Raw genomic sequence first — 27,945 nt, 5'->3', positions numbered from 1 at the left:
CTTACCGCATCAATCAGCTCCCAGCTATCAGTCTGCCGTGCTGTACTCTGCCCTGCCTCAATTGGACTTAACAGTCACTTAAAACAAAAACGGCTTCAGCTTGGCTGGGATGCTACAATACTTTCGACTGTTACTGCTTTCATATTCTGTACTTTTCTCTGCATATGTATCGCGCCTTGGGTCTCTTTTCTCCGCGCTGCTCTTTCTTCTTTGCTGAGAGCACAGGATCTGTGTGTGCCATGAGACTTTACATGACTTAATGTTTTGCTGGCTGTCCATGCTGCTATTTGATAAGAAGGGTGTGTTTTGCAAGAATCTTATGTTCCACGTCTCCGCGAGACCGTCCTGAAACAATCTCTTGGCACCAAGTCTTATGTTTACGGTCCCTGCGAGACGCTCCATGGCCAGTCTTTTTTGTCTCGCGGGTCTTTAAAATGTCTTTCGAGAAGATCACGTATCATCGCCTTGCTTTTCCATTCCAGGATTTTTTTTTATATATATAGAGAGGTTATTTTTTTTTGTTTTTCAAAGAAGAATGCAGTTGTATTTTCAGTTTTCAAAAATATATTTTGTTTTTTTCCCCATATCACCCAACCTAAGATGGAGTGAAAAGGTTATCTTTTTGAGGAACCTATATAGTTTTTGTCTTAGTGGTTTTCTGATCGCTTGCTTGTTCTTTTACTCTGAAGTTTGTCTTTCCCTTTTGTTTTGTTGCTGTTCTGCCTTATGTGTAGTGAACTCTGCCTGTTTGACTACTGTTAGAATCTGCTGAAATACAGTACAACAGTCCTGCTCAAAACAGTTGCTCCACACAGAATTATACAAGTACATCATACTGCTAATTTGATGACCTACATGGTTTATATCAATAGACCAATTAGTTAATAGGTTTTCCTTTAAGGAAATAACTTACATTAAAAAGTCTACATAGCTGGAAATTACTATTACAAGGAAACAAAAGGATCTCTTTAAGTTTTTTTTTAATTTAAATAGAATTTTTGTAATGTTTTGAAAAATGTAATGTTAATTGATGGTGGTCCTTTTCATCTTTCTTCAGACAAAAGAATTAATATCATTAAAATAAATGTTCTTCCAAAACTCCTACATGCTTTCATAATATCCCTATATATTAACACACTTTGTTAAGGTGTCAGATTCAATAGTAACATAATTTTTCTAGGATTCAAAACTACCATGGAATTAATAGGCATCTCTATGGAGATATGAAGCAACATGTCACTACCTAACTATAATTTCTAGAACTCTGATGCAAATGAGCTTATAATAAACATTGGAAATTGTCAGAGTTCTGCTACAGCACACCTGCTCAGCACACTGGGAAACGGTACATTTTCTGGAAATTCCCATTCCAAGTTTTCCTCTAGGCTGCAGTCAATACTAACTACTGTCAATTTAGCAGCAATCCAGTATTTTACAATTTGTTAAAATTTGGATCAATTTAACACATATCTTAAGGCAGAGAAAATGCTGTTTGCTGTCCCTGTATGATGATCAATTATTTAAGCCTTCTTTAACCAATGTAGTATATAATCAGTTGACTCATTAGGCATAATGATATAAAGAGATCTCTATATTGACTAATATATTTGTGTCCTTTGTCCTGAAATATTAAATGTGGAGCACAACAGTTCATACATTTTCTTCTACATACAACTTAGAATTTTTAACAAAAGCAACCTACCCAGCTTCCCTCATCTTTCACTAATATTTCCTGGAGTTTATACTGGATAGGTCTGAAAAAGATTCACACAGCATCACTACTATATACAGTACCAGCATATTTCAAGGAATTTATCCCATACTGATCTTAAGATAAAATGGGAAATGCATCTTTCAATTAAAATCTCAGAAAAATAATTTAAATTCATCCATTCATAAAATACATTCTTGTTTAATATGCACCAAGAATGCAATATTTTATAGCTATGGCACTATTTTCTTAAATCATCCTCATTATATTAAGTAGCCATATGTTGAAGCATAGCTTTGTTTTTATAATTCATGTTTTGTTTTTTGTTTGTTTGTCCTCATCTTCTTCTGTTGTCCTTAAAACTGTGTTAACTAGGTACATATAAACCAATGGAACTTCATACATTCAGTTTGTTCAGAATTACAATTTCTCAGTAAAAGATATTAGTTACTTCTTAACACTGGAGCATATGTAAGCTCAGTTTTAGCTGGTGAGAGTCAGGTTTTATTTCCACTTTTTTATTAGCACTTGTTGCTATATAAATACCTAAACTGCTGAATTCATGCATGTGCATGCCCTAGCTGCTCTTATGTATTTTTTGTGAATCATTTGCTGGCCTGATGAGTTCTAAGTTGTTTTTTCCTGTATTTTATATTCATCTGTATCACATCTATACAACAAAATACTGTATAAGCTGTTTCTGGGATAATGATTGATTGTAAAGGAAGACATTTCTCATTCTAAAGGTGTGTAATGGGCACCAATGTATAAATTTTGTTTAATCAATAAAGCTTGCATCTTTTCTATTGCCAATAAGTACAGTCATGGCCAAAATTATCGGCACCCCTGGAATTTCCCCAGAAAATGCATCATTTCTCCCAGAAAATTGTTGCAGTTACAAATGTTTTGGGATAGACATGTTTATTTCCTTTATGTACATTGGAACAACACAAAAAACAGAGAAAAAAAGCCAAATCTGACATCATGTCACACAGAACTACAAAAATGGGCCAGACAAAATTATTGGCACCTTTTCAAAATTGTAGGTAAATCGTTTTATTTCAAGCATATGATGCTCGTTTGAACTCACCTGTGGCAAGAAACAGGTGTTGGCAATATAGCAATCACACCTGAAGCCAGTTAAAATGGAGAAAAGTTGACTCAACCTTTTTGTTGTGTGTTTGAGTGTGCCACACTAAGCATGGAGAACAGAAAGAAGAGCAGAGAACTGTCTGAGGACTTGAGAACAAAAATTGTGGAAAAATATCAACAATCTTAAGGCTACAAGTCTATCTCCAGAGATCTTCATGTTCCTTTGTCCACTGTGTACAACATAATCAAGAAGTTCAAAACACATGGCACTGTAGCTAATCTCCCTGGACGTGGACGAAAGAGAAAAATTGATGAAAGACTGCAACGAAGGATAGTCCGAATGGTGGATAAACAGCCCCAATCAACTTCAAAACATATTCAAGCTGTTCTGCAGACTCAGGGTGCAACAGTGTCAGCTCGAACTATCCGTCGACATCTGAACGAAATGAAATGCTATTATGGCAGGAGAGCCAAGAGGACCCCATTGCTGACACAGAAACATAAAAAAGCCAGACTGGAGTTTGCCAAAATATACTTAAGAAAGCCAAAATCCTTCTGGGCGAACGTCTTGTGGACAAATGAGACCAAGGTAGCTTTTTGGTAAAGTTCATCAATCTACTGTTTACAGAAAACGGAATGAGGCCTATGAAGAAAAGAACACAATACCTACAGTCAAACATGATGGAGGTTCTAAGATATTTTGGGGATGTTTTGCTGCAACTGACACTGGATGCCTTGACTGTGTGCAAGGTATCATGAAATCTGAAGACTACCAAAAGATATTGGGGCGCAATGTAGGGCCCAGTGTCAGAAAGCTGGGTCTGCGTCAGAGGTCATGGGTGTTCCAGCAGGACAATGACCCCAAACATACCTCTAAAAGCACCCAGAAATGGTTGAAGACAAAGCGCTGGAGAGTTTTGAAGTGGCCAGCAATGAGTCCGGATCTAAATCTGATTGAACACTTATGGAGAGATCTCAAAATTGCTGTTGGGAGAAGGCACCCTTCAAATCTTTGAGACCTTGAGCAGTTTGCAAAAGAAGAGTGGTCGGAAATTCCAGTTGAGAGGTGCAACAAACTTGTTGATGGTTATAGGAAGGGCTTGAGTTAAGTTATTTTTTCCAAAAGGTGTGCAACCAAATATTAAGTTGAGGGTGCCAATAATTTTGTCCAGGCCGGTTTTTGAGTTTTGTATGAAATTATTTCAGATTTGGCTTTTTTTCTCTGTTTTTTTTGTGTTGTTCCAATGCACATAAAGGAAATAAACATGTGTATACCAAAACATTTGTAATTGCAATAATTTTCTGGGAGAAATTGTGCATTTTCTGGTAAAATTCCAGGGGTGCTGATATTTTCGGCCATGACAGTAATTGCAGCCTTGCATGCATTGCTGCAATTGCACCTATTTTTTTTTTAATTATTTCATCACTTTTAGAAATGACTTCATACCTAGATGTATAAATTTGTGTGAGGTGAAGTGAACAATTTAGGTTGTAGAGATAAAGCACTGCATTACATTACATTTCCCATTATAAATATGAAATTAAGTAATTCGCAAACACATATTTTGATGTAATAATTACCCATATAATGGACATATACTCAAGTTGTAGCACTGCTTGGTCATAACCAGCTTATAATAAATAAAAAATAGTAACTTTCAATTGATTACTGCAGTGTACCTAGATAAAATATAAAATATATCAGCATATTTTGTAATTATTAAGGTCATTTGGTAGATTTTTTTTCCCACTAAATTATACATTTTTGGGCCCCATTAGGTTAAGGGAACTTTTTTCCAGTTATTGCAGTATTACCTGCCATTTTTTGATTAGCTTTCATTAAATAAAATAAAGTAAAAAGTTAAATATGCCTCTTGAAAAGCTAACCTCGCCAGGATTCCATCTATACAGTATACAATTTAAGCTGAATTTTGTCCATCCAGCTGTTACAATACATTGGGGTTATTCAGTGTAGACATGTGTGATATGCTGTATATTAGACTGCATTTTGTAATACAAGCTGTAATAAATTGGAATATATTTTTCATTCCAACAGATTGCAGGTAGCAAATACTAGCACAGCTGCTGACCATCCTACAGCAGATGCTATATAATTGAAACAACAGACAAGCTAGCACTATAACTTAATTTAAAAAAAATAGAAAAAAATATAGGTGATATAAAAGGATAGTTGAGGAAGTACAAATGTCTTTCGTATCCATTAAACATTCATATGATCTGTCGTCATTAATGTACAGTAGATAAGTAAGAGTAGGAGTTGTATAAATAAATAAATAATTCCATTATTTTCTTCTAAAAAGGGCAAACTGGACTCCTAAGACTTAAGTTTGAGACCCCCAAAGTCATACCATCAGCTACTTCCCTCTGTGTGACAGTCAGTGTGCCATGAGTGGCGTTTTAGGTATGCAGACTGCAGTTACACTCTATTGAATTAATTTCAGTTAGATGACATATCTACACTATACCGATAGCGGGTGATTTATCATGGACGGAAGAATCAGAAATACAATCAGTCTGCATCACAGAAGCAATTAAGATCTGTAATCATAAACCAAAGAAAGAAAAATAAATAATTGTATTTGTCCTCTTGAGAATATTGACTTTTTATAGAACCTCAATAAGTAATAACTAAATACTATAATAACAAACACCCTCTCAAATATGCAAAAGAATGACTAAAAGGAAAGAAAACTAAGAAGAGAGAAAAAACAGTCACAGTGAGGCATTAGACATATTGTTGTTAATTTAAAGGAGCTGCAATTGCCTTTCTTCACAAACTGCTTCTGAATAATTAATTGGCTTAAAGTACTTAATGACAGTTTGTCATAGAGAGGATGTACAACATTGTCATTGTTCTTGACACCATTTTGTTTTGTTTTCATTCTCTTTTTCTCTTGTTTTAGTTAATTAACTGGCCCAGCACACCACAGTACAGAAAATCACACTAGCCATTACATAATTGTAGAACATGTAAATGATGTCAATACCCACATTAAAGAAGCACATTCTACTAAGAAAAGAATCTGCTCTAGTCTTTCTGAAGGTGAAACTTTCATATATAGTTAATGTTTTACGAGTCTAGTCCAATGATGTAGACCCTCAAGTACTTGTAGCAGTGAACCACCTCCACATCCACTTCCTGAATGGCGACATGGCATAGGGATCTTCGGTGCAGTGAAATCCAATAACTACATCTTTGGTTTTGCTGATGTTAAGCTGCAAACAATTCTCTCTTCACCAAGAAACAAAGTTCTCCATCTGAGTTCCATACTCAGTCTCATCCTCCTTGTCAATACACCCCATAAGTGCGAAATCATCCTTGAATTGAAAGATATCCTGTAATTGAGCAGCAGACAGCAGTATCTTCCTTAAAATGTTTTCTACACTGGCTCCATATTTTGAGTGAGTGAAGCACAATCTGATTACTAGTAAGTCGGTGATAATTATTAGTGACCAGAACACAGAGAACAACATACAGAGAGGATTACTTACAAGATTTTCTTTCCAGGTACAATGAAGCAAATGTGCATTCAGCACTTTCTTCTTCTGTTAATTGTCTCCAATTCTGAATGTTTAAAACCCTGTAGTATAAATTCTGGTAGCACCTTGCAATCTTCTGGTTTTTAACTCTGTAATGTTGATTTTATAAATGTTCTTTTTGTCCTCCATATATTCTAGCATATAATAGAGTCAAGCTTTTTAAATAAAGATTAATGAATAATCATAGATATACTCTGAAACAGAAATAAAAATTTGGATTGGACCCTTCTATCATATTAACTACTAGGGAGCAAAGCCCCCTGCTCGCTTATGTGAAAGTTACCAAAGCATTCAGTAGGAACAGAGAGGAGCATTATAATAAATTTTTTCTTGATTTTCAAAAGGTTTTGGATACAATACAATATGAGAGAATTGTGATCTAACTAAAAGAAATGGAAGTCCAAGATGTAGTGTATAAATGGATGCAAAATTGGTTTAAACAAAGGGTATTGAATCAGGTGATGTTAAAATTGGTATCCCTAAGGGATCAGTGTTGCAGCCACTGCTCTTTTTGTTTTACATAAATGATATTGATGAGAACATAGTTACTGCTTCAGTGACATTCTAATGCTTTATTTTAGTGGTCTTACTTGTAAAGTTCCCCATCCTTAATTGCTTATTTCAGCCTTAAACAGCTGCATTCACTGTTTTTAGTGGTTCCTTATTAGCAATAAGATGCAAATGACAAAGTAGCCAACAGTTCTCTGTCTAACTTGTTCCCATTTACACCTGTGTGGATCCATCATGCACTATTTGGTTTAATAAAATGAGAAAAATGTGACAGACTGAAAATGATACATTTTAGGCTTCAAATCATTTAGAAGATATCCTTGGAAGTTGCAGACTAACAAACCATACAATTAGATAAAGTCAAGATTGGCAAGGAATCATTTCTAATTAAGCAATTAGATTGGAATGAAAACCTGTAGCCACTATGGCCCTCCAGGACCGACACTGCCTACCCCTGGTGTAGACAATCATGTGCTTACAAGAAAATCTTCCTACTTCCTAATTAGAAGCTGTGCATCTCCAATAATATGTGAAATTTAGTAAAAACATTTAGTACATGATAACCACCCTTTTCCACCCTCGCGAACCTACACAGTTTTTAATGTCTGGAAAACTAATACGATTAAATCATTTTGACATTTGTATATAAATAATGTCTTCACATCCTATGAACAATTACACTCCAAATGTACTCTCTCATGAACACAATTTTTCCACTATCTCCAAATTAGAAACTTTGCTAAACAAAATCTGCCCAATTTTCCTCACCTCCCACCCATTTCTATTCCAGAAGAGATATTGATCAGTCTTGGGGTTTCAGACAGCATTTCTGTAATGTATAAAAGCATTTTAAAGACCCTTCCTTTTAAAGATCCCAGAGTACAATGGAAAACGAATCTCTTACTCAACATTTCAGAAACTGAGTGGAAGGCAGCCATGTACAGAATTCACTCTAGTTTCGGATGTGCAAAGCATTCAATTGTTCAACTCAAAATCTTTCTTCAAGCACATTTCAACTCAAAGTTTTTCATCAAGCACATCTATCTCTCTTAAAATTGTCCTAAATGTTTCCTGGGCAAGATCCAACCTGCAAATGTTGCAATCGAGCTCCAGCTTCACTAGGCCACATGTTTTGGGAGTGTACCAAATTAACATCTTTCTGGACAAAAATATTGAAATGCCTGTCATACAGCCTTGGTGTCACAATCACTCCTAACTCATTAACAGCTGTGTTTGGTGTACCTCCAGATTAGTTTAAAGTGGAGAAGGACAAACAAACTGTAATTGCCTTTACTTCACTATTAGCACGTAGACTTGTCTTGCCCAACTGGAGGAATCCTAACCCACCTCTTTTAAGTCAGTGGGTAGCTGATGTTAAATATTTGAAATTGGAAAAAATCTAATTCTCACTTAGAGGATCTGTTCAAAACTTTTTTTTAAAACCCGGCAGGACCTAATCAATAATATTTTACAATAAGCATTTATATTGGGGGAAAAGACTCCTTTCTCTCTTTACTACTCTCAATTGTTTTACTCTGGCTGTTGGTCTTCCTCTCTTTCTCACGTGGTGGGGATTGATTTGAATTTAGTTTTGTTAAGTTTTGACTTGATTGTATGGAATGTTATATGTTTTAATAAATTAAATAAAAGATAACAAAAATAGTAAAGACTTCCTACAATGAAGTTCAGGTCAACAATATAAAATTATTCCATAAATGCAGTACAAGTTAGAGAAAGCAATCAGAGTTCACTAACCATCAATAGAGGGATTAGATGGAAAATTATCATAGCAGAAGTTGTGATATGCAAGCTGTAAAATGTGGAAGAATTTATAGATGCTTCTGATTTACAGACTATAGTATGATCTAAACATAGTCTCATTTTGTCTAAGGTGATCTCGGTGCTTTCATTATTAAACCATTAGCACTGTTTTTATTCACGAATCATAAAATTTCAAAACTTTATGATGTCATTCTGATAAATACATTATTGTTTCTCAAATATTGTATGTTGTGGTAGAAAAATAAACTTACAAATGAAATCTAAACATAATTTGTATGAATTTAAGTACATCTTTTGAACAAGATTTCAGAAGTAATTTACAAGAAAAAATGTTAAATGGGGATTCATAATTTCTGCAAATTTTGCAAAATTGCAATAAAGAATGCTTTCAGTACTCAATTTTTTTAAACTGTTTCTGTGTTTCAAGCAACAATCTTTTATGGCTTTGACAACGTTTTTAGAGACTATTGCACTTTTTTCTATTTGAGAGGATTTTTTAAAATATGTACTAGGTTATTTCCTTATTTCATATTTCTTTAAAAAAAGAACACAATCACCAAACCAGTTAGTCATTATATGAATAAAGCCCCTTCTGTTCATAATGGCTGTATTTCATTTTCAATAATTTCTATAATGATTTAAAGAGCATTTTTCAATGTACCTCTTCATATAACATACTTTGGACTGCTTAAATTAAAATCAAAATTAAACTGTTTTCTGTAGAATATTTATATTTTAGACGAAATGAATGTAAATGATGACAATAAATTTTGGCTTGCTCCTGGTTCCAAAGATTTGTGTACTGATCATAAAATTATGTGCCTGTCTGCTACCATGATGACTGCCTTGCACTGAGTAACTGTCATGTTTGAGTGTTGTATGTACCACAGTTCTCTTAGAAAAACAGGTTTTGTTCAACCAACAATCAACAGCTTGGCCACATCTTCCTTGAAACTGAAATGGAAGCAGTGAGAATATTTTTAAAAACTTGTACATTCTACATTTGTGGGCAAGAGGTACACTGAATGACAAATCTGCACTCTGCTATATTTTTTCAGTTCGCATTTTCATTTCTCTCTGATGAAACCACAAAATTGTACAAGGAAGTGGTGGAAAGGACAAGTATAGCAGCTTTTAAACAATTTTGCTGAAGGTACTTAGGCACATCAGACCATTGGACGTATAACGTCATTTTTATTTTTGCATGACACAATATATGAACTAAGCACTTTTTTATATACAGAGAAACTGTACTACATAATAATGAAAATTAATATCACAAGTGTATGAAATCACAGAAGACTGCACTTTACATTAATTTCCGTAGCTAAAAGAACATCTTAAATTGAGTCACTACTAACCCTGGATTAAAACCCTAGAATGAAAGTAAAGTTACATTTTACAGTGGAAAATTTTAGAAGTCAGCATTTTTGGAGTGTCTCAGCACAGAATTTTATATCAAAGCACAGTGCTAGTCTTGTATTTTTTATTTGAATGTATTCAAAAGTTTTAGTTTAATTAACTATGTGCAAAGTAAAAGGAATAGGAGAAGTCTGGAGCTGGAGAAAGTAATCAATGGAGCACATAAGCAAATTAATCATAGGAGTTAAAAACACGATGATATTGAGAGCTTATGGAAAAATGAGGTAAAACCATCAAGAGAAAAGTGAAAAAGAAATCAAATGAAGGAATTAAAATGTGGATTAAGACATGTAGAGGAGTGACAGACTAGGAAGAAGCTAGAATTATTAAGAAGAATGACAGAGATGGGAAAAGAGAATGAGAAAAGTAAGAAATAAATACAGTATAATGACTGTATAAGTCTGCTAAAAAATAAATTAGAGAATGAGGAAGTTGATGAGTAGAAATTGTTTCTCATGTGGATCAGTAAGATGGCAAACCCTGAAGTAAAGTAAGGCAAGAAGCATGTAGTTCAATTGAAGAAATAAAGTAAAAATAAAAGATATGAGCAACTGGAAATTAATTTAAATAGCAAATCTTTGTTTTCGTGTGTGTATAAAAGGAGAAAAGCCAGGAATCTGTTGCAAAACACATTATTAAAATGTCCTTTAGAAGCATTGAGTATTGTCTTTTGGAGAGAGAACTCTGAGTGGATATGTGAAATGTCAAACTTACTGATTTTGGGCTATTGAAGTTTGACTTTGTCTCTACACAAGTACTGTAAACCCCCAGCCCCTAAACTAGGGTGTGTAATTTTCAAAAATCAATATTATCTGTGCTGTACCACTTGTTTTACTCACCTCCATTACTAGTCTGCCTTTTCCTGCTTTACCTTTATCTCACAATACTGTGTAAAACAAGAAACAACAAACAGAGAAAGAGTTGGGGATCCACCCCATATATTGTGTACAACATTTCAAAAAAATGAATAGCTCCAGAGCACTGTCTGGATCGATGCCCAAAATGGGACAGGGTGGTAAGGGTAGGTGGTTGGCTTTTATAGCTGTTGGAGAGGAAGAGATGGGTCCATAAGGGTTCTAGCTGGAACTGAGGTTAGTCGGAGGGTTTGGTTAGGAAGGAAATGTAGGAACCGATCATGAATTAGGAGGCGATAGTAAGTTGCTTAATCCAGGAAGGCTTGGACTTGCTGTTTAGTCTTTGGAGGTGGCCAGTTTAATGTGGCATGGACTTTGGTACACTGTGTCCTGACGGTGCCCCTGCTAACTAGATAGCTCAAATATTTAGCCTTGGTTAACCCAAAGAAGCACTTCTTCCATTTGATACGAAGACCAGCTTCTGCTAGTGTTCGGAGCACCACCTTGACATACTGTACGTGTTCATCCCATGTACTGGAATAGTTGACTATGTCATCTAATTAGACAGCACTATAGGCATTATGGAGCTGGAGCACTTTGTCCACCAGATGCTGGAAAGTTGCAGGTGCCCCTTGCAAGCTGAATGGGAGGACATGATACTGCCAGTGTCTACTAGGGGTGCTGAATGATGTCTTTACTTTTGCAGATTTAGGTAAAGGAATTTGACAGTACCCCTTCGTCATGTCAACGGTGGTCAAAAATTGTGCCTTTCCTAACCATTCAAGGTGGTCATCCACTCACGGCATCAGATAGGCGTCAAATTGGGAAACTTGATTAAGTCACCGGAAGTCGTTGCAGAACCTCCAACTTCTGTCAGGCTTATGGACCAGTTCAATAGGGCTGGTTCAAGGGTTGTGGCTCTCCTCAGTTACTACTAGGTCCAGCATACCGCTGATCTCAAGCGCTACCTCTGATCATTTTGCCACAGGAAGGTAGTAGGGATGCTCCTGATGCTCCGTCGCAATGTTGTACTCAACCAGAGAGGTCCAACCTTGTATTTCGCTCACCACTTCCGGTATCAACTGGACAGCTGCTTCAAGCTCCTGTCACCGAGTGGGTGGCAAAGTTAAGGTTAATTTTCTAAGAGAAGAGGGGATGGAGCTGTCCAGAGGAGGGCTTAGGAGCCTGATCATTCCACTGTTTCAGCAGGTTGATATGGTATATCCATTCGCTCGCCCGATGGTTTGGTTGTTTTACCAAATAGTTGACACGTCCCCTCCTTTCCTTAACTTCGTACGGGCCCTGCCAGTGGGCCAGTAATTTGAAGTGGGAATGAGAACCATGATCCAGTCCCCTGGATGGAACTCCCGTGGGCCAGTGCTACTTGAGCCTTCTCCATGTGCTCTTTTTGGATTGGCCAGATTTTTTCTAATCTGTCGCATAATTGTGCGATATATTTTAATATGTTTATGGATGGGAGGGCCTCCTCCTCCCAAGCTTCCTTTAGGATTTCCAGTGTACCTCGGGGTTGTCGCCCGTAAGCCTGCGGTGGCCGGTGATACTTCCAGATAGGCAAATCACATGAGGGGAAGTAACTGATTCCAGTCCCTTCTATTCTTACTGACCACCTTGTGCAGCATCTGTTTGAGAGTTTGATTAACCAAGCTGTCGGTATGGTGTTGATGCACCGAGGTCTTTCAACACACTATTTTCAGTAACTTGGCCACCTCCTTGAACGTTTCCAAAGTAAAAGCCGTCCCTTGATCCATCAGGACTTTTTTAGGAATGCAGATGCACGCAATGACCCCAACCAGTTCCCATGCAATAGTCTTAGAGTTGGCTCAATGCAGGGGAACAGCCTCCGGGAATCAGGTGGCATAATCAATGAGGACTAGGATATATTTGCATCGGACCTCCTCATTGATCCCAGGCCAATAAAAGTGGACTCTGTGGTCTTTTCGATTCCCAGTTAGACACCCAGGAGGTGAGTGTGTGCTTGTTCACAGACCTCCCACAGGAAGTCCTTGGGACTAACGGCAGGGACCGAACCTCCCCCTTCTGCTCAGCAAACCAATAGAGGAGATAATTATGGATCACATAGTGCAGCCCCTGTGGCATGGGATGCTGCATGTGCTGACTGTTTACAGAGACAACTGCATTAATAGCACTTTTTAGGGAGTCGTCATTCCACTGCTCCTGCTTAAAGGAGCTTGGCATTTGTCTAAACTGGAAATGTTAAGTTGTCAAGGGATCGGGGCTGCTCTCAAGGGGCGTGGTTTCAGGGTGCAACATTGACTCCTCGCTTGACAAGGTCTTCGTCACCGCATTGTACACCATGTCACACTGGACTGCCAAATCAGATCTGTGCTCCGGAAGTAAACACAGTGTGGAGGCATTCTGGGATGCTTTTTGGGAATCCATAGTAAGGCCCACCGTCATAGCCGGAGTGACTCTCTGGTTATTGTTTCACTGTTTGACTAGTCCCGACCTAGTATTACGGGGTAAGGGGAGTCAGGCATGACAGCCATCGGGAGACTTCAGAGGCTATCCTCAATGCTGACCACGCAGGAAGCTATATTGTACTCCCTCATCTCCCCGTGAATACAGGTTATACTGGTGTTTTCCTTCAACCACTGTTGCGAAAACATAAATCAGCGCGCAACAATTGAAATATTTCTGTTGCAGTCAAACAAAGCGGAGACCTTGTGCCCATTAACAATAGCCACTCCTGTATGGGTAAGAGACAGGTGGTTAAAGAGTACACAATACCTTTTTCCGAGGCCCCATCCGCCGTCCATCTGCTCACTATGGAGAGGACAAGCCATCATGATGTGTCTGGGCTCCCCGCATTTGAAGCAGCACAGAAGTGCTGGAGTCTTCTCCTCTGGCCTAGTGGTAGGGTCGGTGTGGTATAGCGGGTCCACAGCTCACGTCAAGAGGCCAGTTTTAAAATAAATAATCACCACACTCGCAGCTTAGCGAGGGGGTGTGGTTGTGGGGCTGAAGTGGTTCCTAGGGAGCTAGTGATGTGGGCATTTCTCACCTAAGTGCACAGTTGGGAAATCATCCGCATCCGTAATTGTTCCCGGGAGCTGCTGATTGCCACAGCTACCACGTCCTCATCATAAATAGAAGCATGAGGCGACTAGAGGGGGATAAGAAAAAGGAAGGAAAAAGAAAGATGGAGCTTGCAGGAAGCAGTGGGGGGAGAGAGGCAGGCAGCAGGCAGGCAGCTGGACAGTTGAGCCCTAGCAGGGGTGTTTGTCCAACACCTTGGGCAGTTGGAAGTGGTCACTTCCGCTGAGCATTTTATGGAGGAACAGAAGTGACCGGCAGCAGGACGGCTGGCCGCGTAAGGCCGAGAAGGCAGCGGGAGTCGGGAGGCTTGGGAGATGAATTCCCTGATGTGAGTGTCATGGTTGCCAAGGAAGCCAAGTCTCGATTCAGGCAAGCTGAACCGGAGCCAGGGATCAGAAGGCCACCAGATCAGTTATGTGGAAAGAAGGTCAGCTGCAGGTATGGCGACTCTTCTGTTGCAATGCCCGATGGGAGAAGCAGGGGAGAGCCGCCAGGTAAAAAGACACCGGCTTTGTGTTTTTAAAAGAGACTGTTTCCAGCATTGTTTTAACCTCATTGTTTTTAAAAGACATTTTTCTATTGGATTTTAAACTCCACTTCACTTCTGTTTTATGGATTATTTATTTAATGAAGACTTTTTGAAACACTGCACTATTTATTTGAACACTGTTTCTTTTTGTTGTTGGTTTTAAATAAAAGCACTTGGCACTTTTTTGCACCATCCCCTTGCTCTATTGTTGTGCCTCACTGCCGGGCTCATCGGTAACATTACCAACGGTGCAGGGTTCAAGGGCTCCTGGACGGACGATGGGAGCATGCAGCGAACCTGCATCGTCGCAGTCGGTGATGTGTCTGTTGCGATCCAAAAGTGGTGGCTTGTACCTGTTGGGCTTGGCGCACCAGTTGCTCGGACCTCTCATTCTGGGACACCATCCTATGTCACTCAATAACCTCAATGAGAGCCTCCATCTTCTTATATGGCTGCCACCAGACTGGCTGGGTGAGGGATTCAGGTAGGCAGTTAATAAGAGTGTCACAGGCAAGCTGTTGGAACAATTTTCTGGGTGTCATTAATTTCTGGCTTCAGCCAACGCCTCAGCTAAGCCCTTAGCCTGCCTCCCTAGTGCATGTGTGTGACAACTGTTTAACATTATTTTGCCAAAGCAAACTTAAAGAATATAAGAACATTAATAATTATAATATGTACATGTATGTAGCACAGAGTAAGGCAATTTTATTTTGTTTGTACAGTGGGGGAAATAATTATTTGATCCCCGGCTGAATTTGTACGTTTGCTCACTTACGAAGAAATGAACAGTCTCTAATTTTTATGGTAGTTTCATTTTAAACACTCACTTCCTTATGCCATGTCAACAATGGAAAATAGAATTGAACACTTAATCACCATTGCACTCCCGAATCTATAAATGTACATCTTAATGTCGATACTTTAGAGAATTGTGGCAATATGTGCTAAAAAACCATACCACCAAAAATATTAGTATGCTTTTGATTAGATTCAAAGTTTACAACCTCCTTTCCTGTGATTTCCAGACCCCCCCGCGATAGGTGAAAATCTGCGAAGTAGAAACCATATGTTTATATGGTTATTTTTATATATTTTAAGCCCTTATAAACTCTCCCACACTGTTTATAAATATTCCCCGCAGAGTTATACAGCATAATCCCTTTGTATTCTCTTAGATATTAGGTAAGATTCATTGAAATTATGTATATAAACACACTGTTTATATACAGTAAAACCTAAATATTATTTTAAAGATATTGAGTGTCTCCGATATCAAATGTTACATGCCATTACGATAGACATGCCACCAGCAATAAATACGTACAATGCAACAAAAATAGTATATAGTAAATGTGTGTACAGTGACACTAAACGTACGTACGTATGATTACTCACCAACAATGACACGATGACTTGTCGGATAACAATGAGTTTTATTTTACTGCACAACAAAGGAGAGCGTTACAGCCCTTAAAGGAGCCACTTCAGGCGATTGTGTAGCACTGCCGTTGCTCTTCTTCTGGCAGTCTTCAATCCAAATCCCTAAAGCAGATTCCATCCAGACTACTGCCTTATTACATCCACTTACAACTTGTTTTGCACCCTGGTTAAAAGGACACTGCGGCCGTAGATCTTATATTCCTTTCCTACTTTTTAAATAAAAAGAATCGTAGCCTTTAACAAATCCAAAACGTTTACCTTTTCGGCAATCGTTAACATCTTCCGTTTGCGCTTGGGCACGGCCCCTGAAGCAGTAGCAGATCGTTTTGGAGCCATAATGAAGGGCTTGACTATACACAAAGAGAAACACAAAAGAGCACAACTCATTACACAGCGAAACACGTTGATGCTGAATGAGCGAGACGAGACTTCCTGGTTAACACTGCATTCAGCAAGCAGGAACTTAACTGCATGCTCTGATTGGTTAGCTTCTCAGTCAGGAGAACTTAACTGCGTGCTCTGATTGGTTAGCTTCTCAGTCATCCGCCAATAGCGTCCCTTGTATGAAATCAACTGGGCAAACCAACTGAGGAAGCATGTACAGGAAGTAAAAGACACATTGTCCAGAACCTGCGAAGCAGCGAAAAATCCGCGTTATATATTTAGTTATGCTTTCATATAAAATCCGCGATAGAGTGAAACCGCGAAAGTCAAAGCGCGATATAGCGAGGGATTACTGTATATACAGTAAGTAAAGAATGAAGTTTGGAAATGCAAATTATTATTTTATAAAATTAATGTTTTTATCTCACGTTTACTTTGCTTTATTTTGATTTATTTCATTAATACCTCTTATTGAAGAACTCTTTCCTTTGAATGTGGCGTTTTTAGTTCATATATCTTCTATTAAGAGTCTTTAAATTCAAATGTTATTTTTATAATGCCACTATTGATAATGCATGAGAGATATTTTTAAAAAGTTTCCACTTTTTTGTTTAATATTTTTGTTTGCAATTTTAGGCCTTACTGCAAACCCATGACGTGGTGGCTCATGAGGTTTATAGTGATGAAGCATTGAGAGTTACACCACCACCCACTTCCCCTTACTTAAACGGAGACTCCCCAGAAAGTGCCAATGGTGACATGGACATGGAAAATGTCACCCGAGTTCGTCTTGTACAGTTCCAGAAGAATACAGATGAGCCCATGGTAAGAAGAAGTTAGTAATTTTAAAAACTTTATTCTGTATGAATTGACCTAAGCACATTAGTACCCACACATCAATGATTTTACAGTAATTCTTCTATTAGTTCTGTTTTTTTCACCTCATCTGTCTTAACATGACTTTACTCTTAACTATTTTGGTGTTTGTTAGTCGCACATCTACTGTGGCATGCTTGACTATGCAGTTGCACCAAACCTTATCTCTTCATTAAAATGCATTCATTCTTGCATAAAATTCTTCATTAAAATGCATTTAATCTAGCCGTAAAATCATGCCATTGTGAGATGTCATGTGACAGAAGTGAAGTGTCATTCTGACTAAAGAGGAATCAATTTTATTATGGTCAAACTCTCTGTTTAATCCCTGTATATATAATGCTTTTTGCACAGAGCACGATCACAAATCACTTTGCCACGGAAGCAAAAGTACAATTCATTGTCATTAAGAACAGGAGGAATACTATTTCTTGATTGAGCTTTTCAATGTATTCAGAAGCTACAGGTATTGTTCCATAATTAGGAAAAATAAAAATGTTTTGAACATTTGTATTCTTTGTGCAAGTATAACATTTTACCATTTTTCCCATAAAAATAAACGTGAGTGTTGGTATCAATTAAATTGTAGAGACAGTCATGTTTATTAAGTCTTCTGTTAGAGAGTTGTGTTTGTCATGGTGTACTGCAACTATACATTATTATTTTGTTTAATAAATACTTTTAGTTGGAAATCTTTAGTGTATTTTTTTACTTTGATTTCTAAAAGTTAACATGTACAGAAGAAAACACCTTTGTATCTTTGCATCTGTTTTCACATAAAATGTAGCATTTGCTACTTCTGTTTCTTTTATAACTTTAGTTTCCTGTAGCTTCATCTTGTCAAGGTCTGACCCCAGCAGAACTTGACAGCTGAAACAGCATGTGCATGATTGCACTTCATTGATCACCAGCTGCTTTAACCTGCTGCAGTGACAATTCTTGGGGAGTGTTGCCCTCAGACACAGCAGGCTTAAACACTAGCATTACATTCAGAGCCTGTAAGCATCCTTCCTTGTGCCATACTGATACATATTTGCTTTTCTTAATAGGGAATCACTCTTAAAATGAATGAGCTAAACCATTGTATTGTAGCAAGAATTATGCATGGTGGAATGATTCACAGGCAAGGTAAGCAGCCGTGTGTTTTGCATTTTTTTTAGAGCCCATCTAACCATACATTGAAAATAAAAATAACGTATTACAGAGAAAAATGTTGAAAACTATTCTCTAGCCATGAAATTAATCTCAAAATTTGAATTGCTATGGTTGAATTTCTGATTTTACTCTCTTTTGTGTGTTACATTTGTTACAGCTTTCATTAAAAAGGTATGAATGATTGAAGGGATGTTAATTTTATAAATATATGTTATTTTTTAATATTAAGGAATATTAATCATTGGAACCATCTGGAATACTTAAGGAATCATATAAGTAAATTTGGCAACTACATACTTTTATTACACTTCATATAAATTATTGTGTGTTAAATATGAAACATTGAATTATGTAAATGTAGTTTTTTTATAAAGGTTGTCCCTAAATCTTCTGTTAAAAAATATATTATATTTATGCAGCTCTGTTGATCAGTGGTTACTAATGTGAGCTCTAAAGTCCTAAGTTCAACTGCAGCACGGTTTAATGCCTGTATACAATTTAGGCATTTTCTCAAGGTCAATGTCAGTTTCTTCTGACATTGTCAAAATGTGTATGTTCAAATAATGATCATCTTCAATTCTATGTTGTTTCAGTGTCTGTGTGTGCCCTTTGATGAGATAATATTCCATCCATGGTTTTTTCCAGTCTTGCACCCAGTGCTTATAGGACAGATTGTAACACCGAGTAACTGTGTCACTGAAAAGGCTGGTACAGAAAATGGGTTAATGAATAGTTAACTGTTTACTACATAATTACAATAGGTTAGTCATAAAATATCATTTTATCAATTTATTTGTAGTTTGTAAATTAACAATATTTTTTCAGGTAGATATGTCTTTAATGTAGGCAACAGTTATTGACAGGTATAGACTATGTACTGTAGCAAAAAGCAAGAGATTTTCCTAGCACAGTGGACCTCAGACTTAGTCATGGGGTCCCCAATGTGGCTGCAAGTTTTTGTTCCAACCAGTTATATAATTAGTTAGTTGTTTTCGCTATAATTGATTTAATTTAATTAGCTTGTCTATTTTCTCTTCTCTTATTCTACATTCAGAAAAGCACAACCATAGATTTTTATATTCAAAGACATTTAGAAATATTTATATTTTTGTTATAGCTTTAATAGCTTAACTCTCTGTTATTATTTTCCTATTGGGGTTGCTTTTTTCTGTGTAGTTTGCTCCCTTAACTATATCCTAATAGTGACAATCAGTAAAAGAGCATACACCCAGGCAAGTTCATTATGTAGTTTAATTACACTGAATGGTAACAGGCTGCTGCTAAGTCAGTATCAGACCTACCAATGTGCTCAACAGTAAATAATGGGTTAATACCAGAACACGTGCAAATGCAGAATGAAAATCATGATGATGATGATAAAAATCTTAAAAACAAGTTAGAAAAAAAATGAAATTTTCTCCATGTAACATACAAAATCTCTGCTTCATTCTTATGTACATTTACCAAACTTAGTTTTCTAGTATCTGTATAGATGCCAAAATTGGTTCTCCCTTCATTACACTTTAATCTTGCGGATTCATGGCTGTTATGAGGATGACAATCGGTCATTGACATTCAAAGCAAAAAACAAATTAGAAAGACTGCATTTGATGAAAGCATGCAAAAAGTTTGAAATTTTCTTTAAAACTCAATCAAATTAAACACTGATTGCTTTTCGGGACTATGTAACTTTTCTGTAGAATGTACAGCTCATTATTTTCCTACGGTTATTATTCGATTTTGGATATTTTCTTTTTGTAATTTTAAACTATCAAGTATAATATTATGCAGTCCAATATGCTTGTGCAGGTGGCTTAAGGATAACACCATTGCCTCACAATAAGGAGATGCTGGGTTTATGTCCAGGGTCTTATCTGCGTGAAGTTTGAAAAGCATTGTGAGTAACGCGCTATATAAATATAAAGAATTATTATCATACTTGACGATTTGTTCATTTCACAGTTTAAACCGTTATGTTTCTTCACCAAATAAACAAAATGTGTAGTTCTAGGACTCTCGGCCTCGACACCTTTACAGTACCTGATCCAAACGTAACGTATGCTTACTGCCACCTTTTTGTGTACAAAAAAGGCACTGGTAATCAGACGTGTTGATTTTTAAATGAGCCTCTGTTCCCTCAGTATGCTGTAGACATTGTATTCATGTGTGTTAGTTACTGTTATCACTTGTTCTGGGCTTGTGCACTGATAGCTTTAATAATATTGATAGTTTTTTTTTTTATTCTGTTAAATGCACTTTGTAATGTGCCTGGGTCATATTTGACCAAATTATTTATTTTATTTCAAAAGGGTAACAAGTGTTTTTGCTATACTGTGCACTATTTTGTTTTTATGCATTTTGAGATGTGCCTGGGTCAGATATGACCAAAATGTTTATTTTTGATTTCAAAAGTGGGGAAAAAAGTATTATGCCCACCTCAGATTCTGTTCAGTTATTCAGTAAGTTTTTTAATTGTTTCTTTATGCACTTTTTGATGTGCCAGAGTCAGATGTGACCAAATTTAAAGGGGAATCAATGAATAAACATTACGTACTTGTTTTTCAGTACATTTATTTGTGTTGGTTTAAAATTTGTTATTACCTGCTGCATACCGGCTGCTGAAAATGCCTGGCCTTTGTAATTGAATAACCCTGCTGTAAAGCTTAGAAAAGTAGGGATTGACAAGATTGGCTTTTGTGATCGGCCAATTTACCAATCACCAATTGAGTCTTTTTTATTGTGAATCGGCCAATTCAGATAGGCGGCTGATCAATCAGAGTATCCCAAGTAATGGTCATATGATGTTTCTTTGTTAGAGAAGTTCATGCTTACATATTATGTAGTTTAATTACACCAATCAGTCATAATATTACAACCACCTGCCTAAACATTGTACCAAAACAGCTCTGACCAGTCAAGGCATGGACTCCACCAGATGTCTGAAGGTGACTGTGGTGTCTGGAATTAAGACATTAGCAGCAAATCCTTTAAGTCCTGTAATTTGCATGGTGGGACCTCCAAAGATTGCACTTGTTTTTCCATTACATCCTACAGTATCCCACAGATCTGGGGAATTTGGAGGCCAAGCCAACACCTTTTGTTATATTCCTCAAACTGTTCTTTAATAGGATTTAGCAGTGTAGCAGGGTCCGTTATCCTGCTGAAAGAGGCCATGTTTGATCAAGTAATATTATTACCATGTAGTGGTGTTTGTGGTCTGCAGCAATCTTTAGGTACTGCAGGTGGTACTTCTCAAAGTAACATCCACATGAATGCCAGGACCCAAAGTTTCATAGCAGAAAATTGTCCTCCTTCACATAATGCATCCTGCTGCCATCTCATCCACAGGAAAATTATGCACCTGGCCAGCCTCATTGGGGTAATTATCCAAAAAACTTGAATATTCAAATTAAAAATAATTAACTATTCAAATATATTCAAACTTAGGTTAATGTTTTCAGACATTACATGTACATTTGTAAGTTCTTTATTATTATTATTATTATTATCATTATTATTATTATTATTATTATTATTATTATGGTAACAGCCACAATGACAACCACAGCAGGAACCAACACAAAAGAAAAATCCTAGCGGTAATTAGGCATCTGCTCTTTAAATATAAGAGTCATCAAAATCCTGGGCATCTGATTAGCAATCTTTTTTCTTATCCAGTACTGATGGTTGAGTGCGCAATTCCTTCTCAGGGCAACAAACCATAAAAGCAGCCACGAAAAGAAGCCAAAATTCTTATGAGCCACATGATTTGGCACTGTACTTCACTACATTAGTATTAAAATGTTTACTTTTCTTTACTTATGCGCCTGCAAATCATGAAGCGCTCATGACACTTTTTAATGTGTCCAGCTTTTGACACTGAAACTGTAGTCCTGTGGTACACAGACAAAGCAGTTTAAGATCAAGAGGTCACTTTGTAAGGCAGCAACAGAGTGAGAATATCAAGCAAAGTAAAAGAGCAGGCAACATGCAGGCAGGTTGAAGGCAGACTTTTTGTGTTATTTAGGAGGTGTCCAAAAGTCAGTTGCAGTGTACAGTTTATATTGTGACATTCAGAGTAAAAAGTCAGGCAGCACCTGTGAACAGGATTGTCATAATCGTAAGTCAAGGTCTGCACAATCTGTCTACTTTTTGCTCCTTTACAGATGTAGCAATATTTTATTTCAGTATCCTGAATACTTTTAATTACACCTCATTGTATTTGGCATCATGCGTCAATCCAGCAGCCATGTGTACATGTGAGACGTTACGTGTTGGTTAACAAAGGATTTTAAACTATTGTGATAAAAGGAAAATCAGAATTACGAGTTATTTTCCAGGTTTCCAGGATCTCAGGTTTATGAATGAATGGGACAGAATCAGAGGCAAAGCAATAATTTTAGGGCACAGGAGAAGCATTTAGAAAAAGAGCTTGGAGTAACCACACTTGTAGATCAAACTGAAGAGTATGATGATTAAAAAAGCACTATGTTCTGAAGGGGTCTGGCTGTAAGTTTTAAATAATAAAGATAACAAGTTAACCATTCAAAACTTTGTAAAGGCTAAGTGTGTATTGAAAAAAAAAATCAGTAAAATAACACAGCTTTGCATAATGCATCTAAAGTAACTCCATGCCAAAATTAGTGTGTCTTAATCAAATGACCGTTCTTTGCCCATCCTCCCAGTAAAATTTAGCTGTGGACCACTAGAGCTCTGCTCCATTGAGGAGGTTTTCACTTTGCATTATATGACATGTGTTGTTACAAAACACCTGGTTACACTATGGTTAAGGGCTGTGGGATGGTTTGATGAATTAAACAAGTAACATAAACATGCCAACCTGCTGAGCTGTAGTGGTCTCCAGCTGAACTGATCTTGTTCTTTGACAGTTTGTCATCTTTTGCCTTCAAAGTAGACCTTTTTTAAATAAATTTGAGTTATTTTCAAATAGCGACATTTAATCTCACAGCCCTAGTCCACATAATCTAAAACAAAATGTGATTCATTAGGCCAGGCCACCTTCTTCCACTGCTGCATGGTCCAGTTCTGACACTCATGTGCCCATTGTATGTGCTTTCAGTGTTGGACAGGGGTCAGCAGGGGCACTCTGATTGGTCTGCAGTTATGCCCCATACATAACAAGCTGAAATGCACTGTGTGTTGTGACACAATGATTTCTCTCATGGACATCATTAAGTTTTTCTGTTCTGTATGATCACACCAGATGGTCTAGCTTTTGCTTCCTTCACACATCAATGAACCTTGGACGGCATTGGCCTTGTCATCGTTTCACGAGTTGTCCTTTCTGGGACCACTTTTGGTTGTGTGGTCCATGGCCGGCCATTCATCCCGGCCAATACCCCCAGGCCGCCAGATGGAGCCCTCCCTGCAGCATGGAGGTGCCCCAAAGTCCAGCAGGGAATCCTGGACAATGGAGTTTTTATCCACAGCCCTGCTGGATACCATGGGGGCCGCTAGAGGACGATGCAGGGAGGAGAAAAGAATATTTTCCCTACGTCCCAGAAGTACGTCCGAGTCACATGGACAGGAGGAATGACGTACTTCCGAGGTGAAGAAAAGGACTTTTTATCTGACCCGGAAGTGATACGGAAGCATGGACTGAAGGATGGGAAACACTTCCGGGTCAGGAACTATAAAAGGACTCTGGGAACTCCCAGACGACGAGTTGAGCTGGGTGGAAGGGTGGCAACGTGTCTGGGAGTGGTGGAGAGTTTATTGATTAGAGTATAGTGTTATTTAATGAGTATTGTGGAGAGGAGGGTGCTTTGTGCACTGTGCAGTATTTATCAAGTCAATATTTGGACTTTTACCTCGTGTCTGACATATTGTCCGAGGGTTCAAGGGAGCGATAGCGCCCCCTATCTGTTACAGTAGGTACTTACTACCAAAAACTAACCACTGCAGACCCGCCATTTTGAAGATGCTCTGATCCAGTCGTCAAGCCGTCATAGTTTGGCCCTTGTCAAAGTCTCTTAGATCCCTACGCTTGACTATTTTTCCTGCTTTCGATGCATCACCTTCAAGAACTCAAATCAATCAACTTTATTTAAAGTGCAGAATCACCATGCAACATGGCCCAAATACACTGTACAATGTAGAAGAATAAATGAGAGGCGATATAAATTAAGAAAAATAAAAACAGTTCAGATAAGTAAGGTGGTGCAAGTGCATGCAACACTTTATACAATAAAAGAAGAACCTTATAATGTTTGTACTGATAACCAATGAGGAGACGCTAGAATGGGTGTTATTTGCTCAGGTTTTTTTGTTTGTCAATATTCTTCTAGCTGCAGTATTCTGAACAAGCTGAAGACCTCTAGTAGTATAACTAGGAACACCGGAGAAAAGGGCATTACAAAAGTCAAATCTAGATGAAACAAAGACATGTATTAATGTTTTAGCATCATGAAAATATAGAATAGATTGGATTCCTGCAATATTACTATGGTAATAAAAAACTCTTTCTTGGTAGTAGCCTTGATATGAAACTGGAATATGAGTAAAGTATCGAAGATTAATCCAAGATTTTTGCTCGTCGAACTTTCAAAAATAGAACAGCCATCAATTTTAACACTCAAGCTCTTACACAATTGTCCATATTTGAATGGTCTGGCATCCAATAACTCTATTTTATAAGAATTTAAGAGCAGAAAGTTCATACTCATCCTTTTCTTAATTTCTAAGAGACTTGCCTCTAAATTTAGGAGCTGGGAAAGATCATTTAGCTTTACAGGTATATATGGCTGCATATCATCAGCCGCTAATTTTATGTCTAATCAAATCCATCTTATTTATAAAAAAATCTCAGAAATTCATCAGCATTGATTTAAGAGTTATTGGAAGGAGCATTCTGTGTAAGCTTGATAACCGTATCAAACAAAAACCGTAGATTATTTCTATTAGTGTTAATCAAATTAGAGGAATATGCTGTTCTAGCAGCTGAAAATGTAATTTATAATTTTTAAAACTTTCTACCCAGGCAAGATGGAAACCCTCTTGTTTTGTCATACACCACCTGTGCTCAAGTTTTCCACAAATCTGTTTGAGTGCATGGATACCATCTGAAAACCATTGTGCGGATTTCATCCGGGTCCGTTTTCTTGAGTTATAAGAGGAGCAATAGAATCCAACAATTTAAGCAATGTACTATTCAGATTATCAAAGGAATCACAATTTGTACTACAGGCATCAAGTATATCAGGTAAATGATCATTCAGTGTAGACTTAGCATTATTGTCAATGTTCTCTTGTTGCCTAATGCTGTATATCCCACCACTTGACAGATACCATTGCAAAGAGATAATTAATGCTACTCACTTCTCTTATCACTGGTTTTAATGTTGTGGCTCATTGGTGTATGTAATTATTTTTCAGCTTCTGTGTAGGTAACTGTTAAAGCAAGAGAAGTACCTTAATAAAAAGGGAACTAATTATAGTATATTGAAAGCATAAAGTTCTACATATAAATAATGAGGCAATTAATATTCACTCATATATAATAGTGTTGTCCAGGCTCAGTTGCTTATTATTTTGGATGTCAGGGGCCTGGAGATTAGATAAGTGTAAATACTCATGGTTGTGACCAATTAGATAGACCAAGATTTAATGATGAAGCCTGCTCAATGTGTTGATTTTTCTTAAGGATCAGTTAAACTGATCTTTGTATGAGAGTTAGAATAAATGACATCATCACATGGGACAATTATGAAAAGAAAAAAAACTGAGCACACTGATCATTGAGGGTTCATGGGAAAACAGACAAGCAACTCTCGAACTGAAGATTTCATCAAAAACCATCTGTTATGAATATGAAACATTTTAAGTGATCAGGTTCATCCTTTGATGAAGCATTTATATTACAGTGGCAGTGGAGACTCTCAGAATGATGTTACTTCCATCCACAGGGTACAAGACATTAATGACTAGTTTGTGGAGAATTAAAGCAATATAAATCATATACTGTACTCTGTCCTTCCCAGTCACCAGATATTGACTCAGTTGAATACAAATGGGAAATTCTGAAGCAGTGCCACAGAGAATGATTTCTATTATCAAAAAAAGGTGCTGTATTCTTCCAGCAAATTTCTAGACAATTGGACATTCAAAGCCAGGATAAATGAAAGAGATTAGGTTTTTGTTTGTCCCATGCCTTATTATGGCAGTCTTTGTACATGTTATCTTTATTTTTACTGCTATTTCTTGAGAAAGTAATTTACTAAAATATCCATGTAAAACTTGTCATGTTATATTTATTGTCTGTGTTACAGTCAAAACTAGCAACTGCATTCACAAACATGTGCATTCACCTGTTCTTCTTGTACTACATAATCACTATGTAACTTAGGCAGCTTTCCTGTTTCCTGTCTGATATATACACAGTATCCATCCATCAATTATCCAACCCGCTATATCCTAACTACAGGGTCACAGGGTTGTCTGCTGGTGTCAATCCCAGCCAACACAGGGCACAAGGCAGGAAACAAACCCCGGGCAAGGCGCCAGCCCACCGCAGGGTGCGCACACACACACACACACACCAAGCACACACATTAGGGACAATTTAGAATCGCCAATGCACCTAACCTGAATGTCTTTGGACTGTGGGAGGAAACTATACACAGCATATATGCATAATTAACCTTTTAAAAGGGACAAGGAGAACTCATGAAAGAGATGCAATTTAATAAATCATATCCTCACAACAGAAATATGTTTTTTAAGATGGGGTGCTCTCACACCATCACTTTATCCAAAATGATTGTTAAGTAAACCAAAGTAATAAGAAGTTTCTCTTTTATTAATTTTTTATAAAGTACTGTGTACACTAGCCAGGTGCGTTTTTGGACCGTCCAATGTTGCTCAGTCACACCTGTAGAGTTAAGGGCCAATTTCCTGAAACTCCTGACATATTTTCAAATCAACCACTTTTCCAGAATCCTAGTTCCAATCATCTTTTGACCAATCAAAACCTTGCCATGACTTACCTTTTTTATCTTAAAGACAGTAGCATGTAAGTGGAAGGGAATTTTATATACCAAACACAAGACCATTTTTAAATGCACCCCCCACTCCCCCCCATTACCATTCTCCTATTTTCTTTCTAACATCAAAGCTTGTTTGTAATCTTCCTTTAATCGCAAAAGTGTGCTCTCAGGTTCCTACAAGGTCCTCACCATATGCAGTACTGTTGTGCAAAAAATGCTATAAAACAGAATGCTTCCAAAAATGATGCAATAATAGTTTTTAATAATAAATACATTTCTTAAAAAGTCAAGTAAACAGAACAAATAATAAATATAAATGAAATCAATTGCTTTAAAAACTGAAGCAGTTCTCTTCAGGTACTCTTCCATGTAGTTTCTGAAGGTACTACTATTGTGGTAGGTAATTACAGGCTTTTGGTGTTGAGAATTTCGATTAAGGATCAATATGCCTTATTATTTGTTTCAGTGCTATTAGCTATGAAAAGTCTAGGCCTGAGGCAGCTTAAAAAGGAAACCATTTATTTTGGCAGAATGGCCCTTGCTTGC

General features: G+C 37.3%; 1 protein-coding gene across 11 annotated transcripts in view; it reads left to right on the top strand.

Moving 5' to 3' along the window:
- caska (calcium/calmodulin-dependent serine protein kinase a) overlaps positions 1-27,945 on the top strand; it is a 509,789-nt gene that overhangs the window by 431,941 nt on the left and 49,903 nt on the right. For all 11 annotated transcript variants that reach the window (XM_039745129.1, XM_039745125.1, XM_039745124.1 and 8 more), the window contains 2 exons: positions 17,000-17,188; positions 18,289-18,367. In XM_039745129.1, coding sequence (XP_039601063.1) covers positions 17,000-17,188; positions 18,289-18,367 — 268 coding nt within the window. The remainder of the gene's footprint in view (positions 1-16,999; positions 17,189-18,288; positions 18,368-27,945) is intronic.

Source organism: Polypterus senegalus, chromosome 2 (genome assembly GCF_016835505.1).
Source record: "Polypterus senegalus isolate Bchr_013 chromosome 2, ASM1683550v1, whole genome shotgun sequence".
NCBI classification, from domain to species: domain Eukaryota; kingdom Metazoa; phylum Chordata; class Cladistia; order Polypteriformes; family Polypteridae; genus Polypterus; species Polypterus senegalus.
Note: the sequence above shows the minus strand (reverse complement) of the source record. Positions and strands in the feature narration are given on the sequence as shown.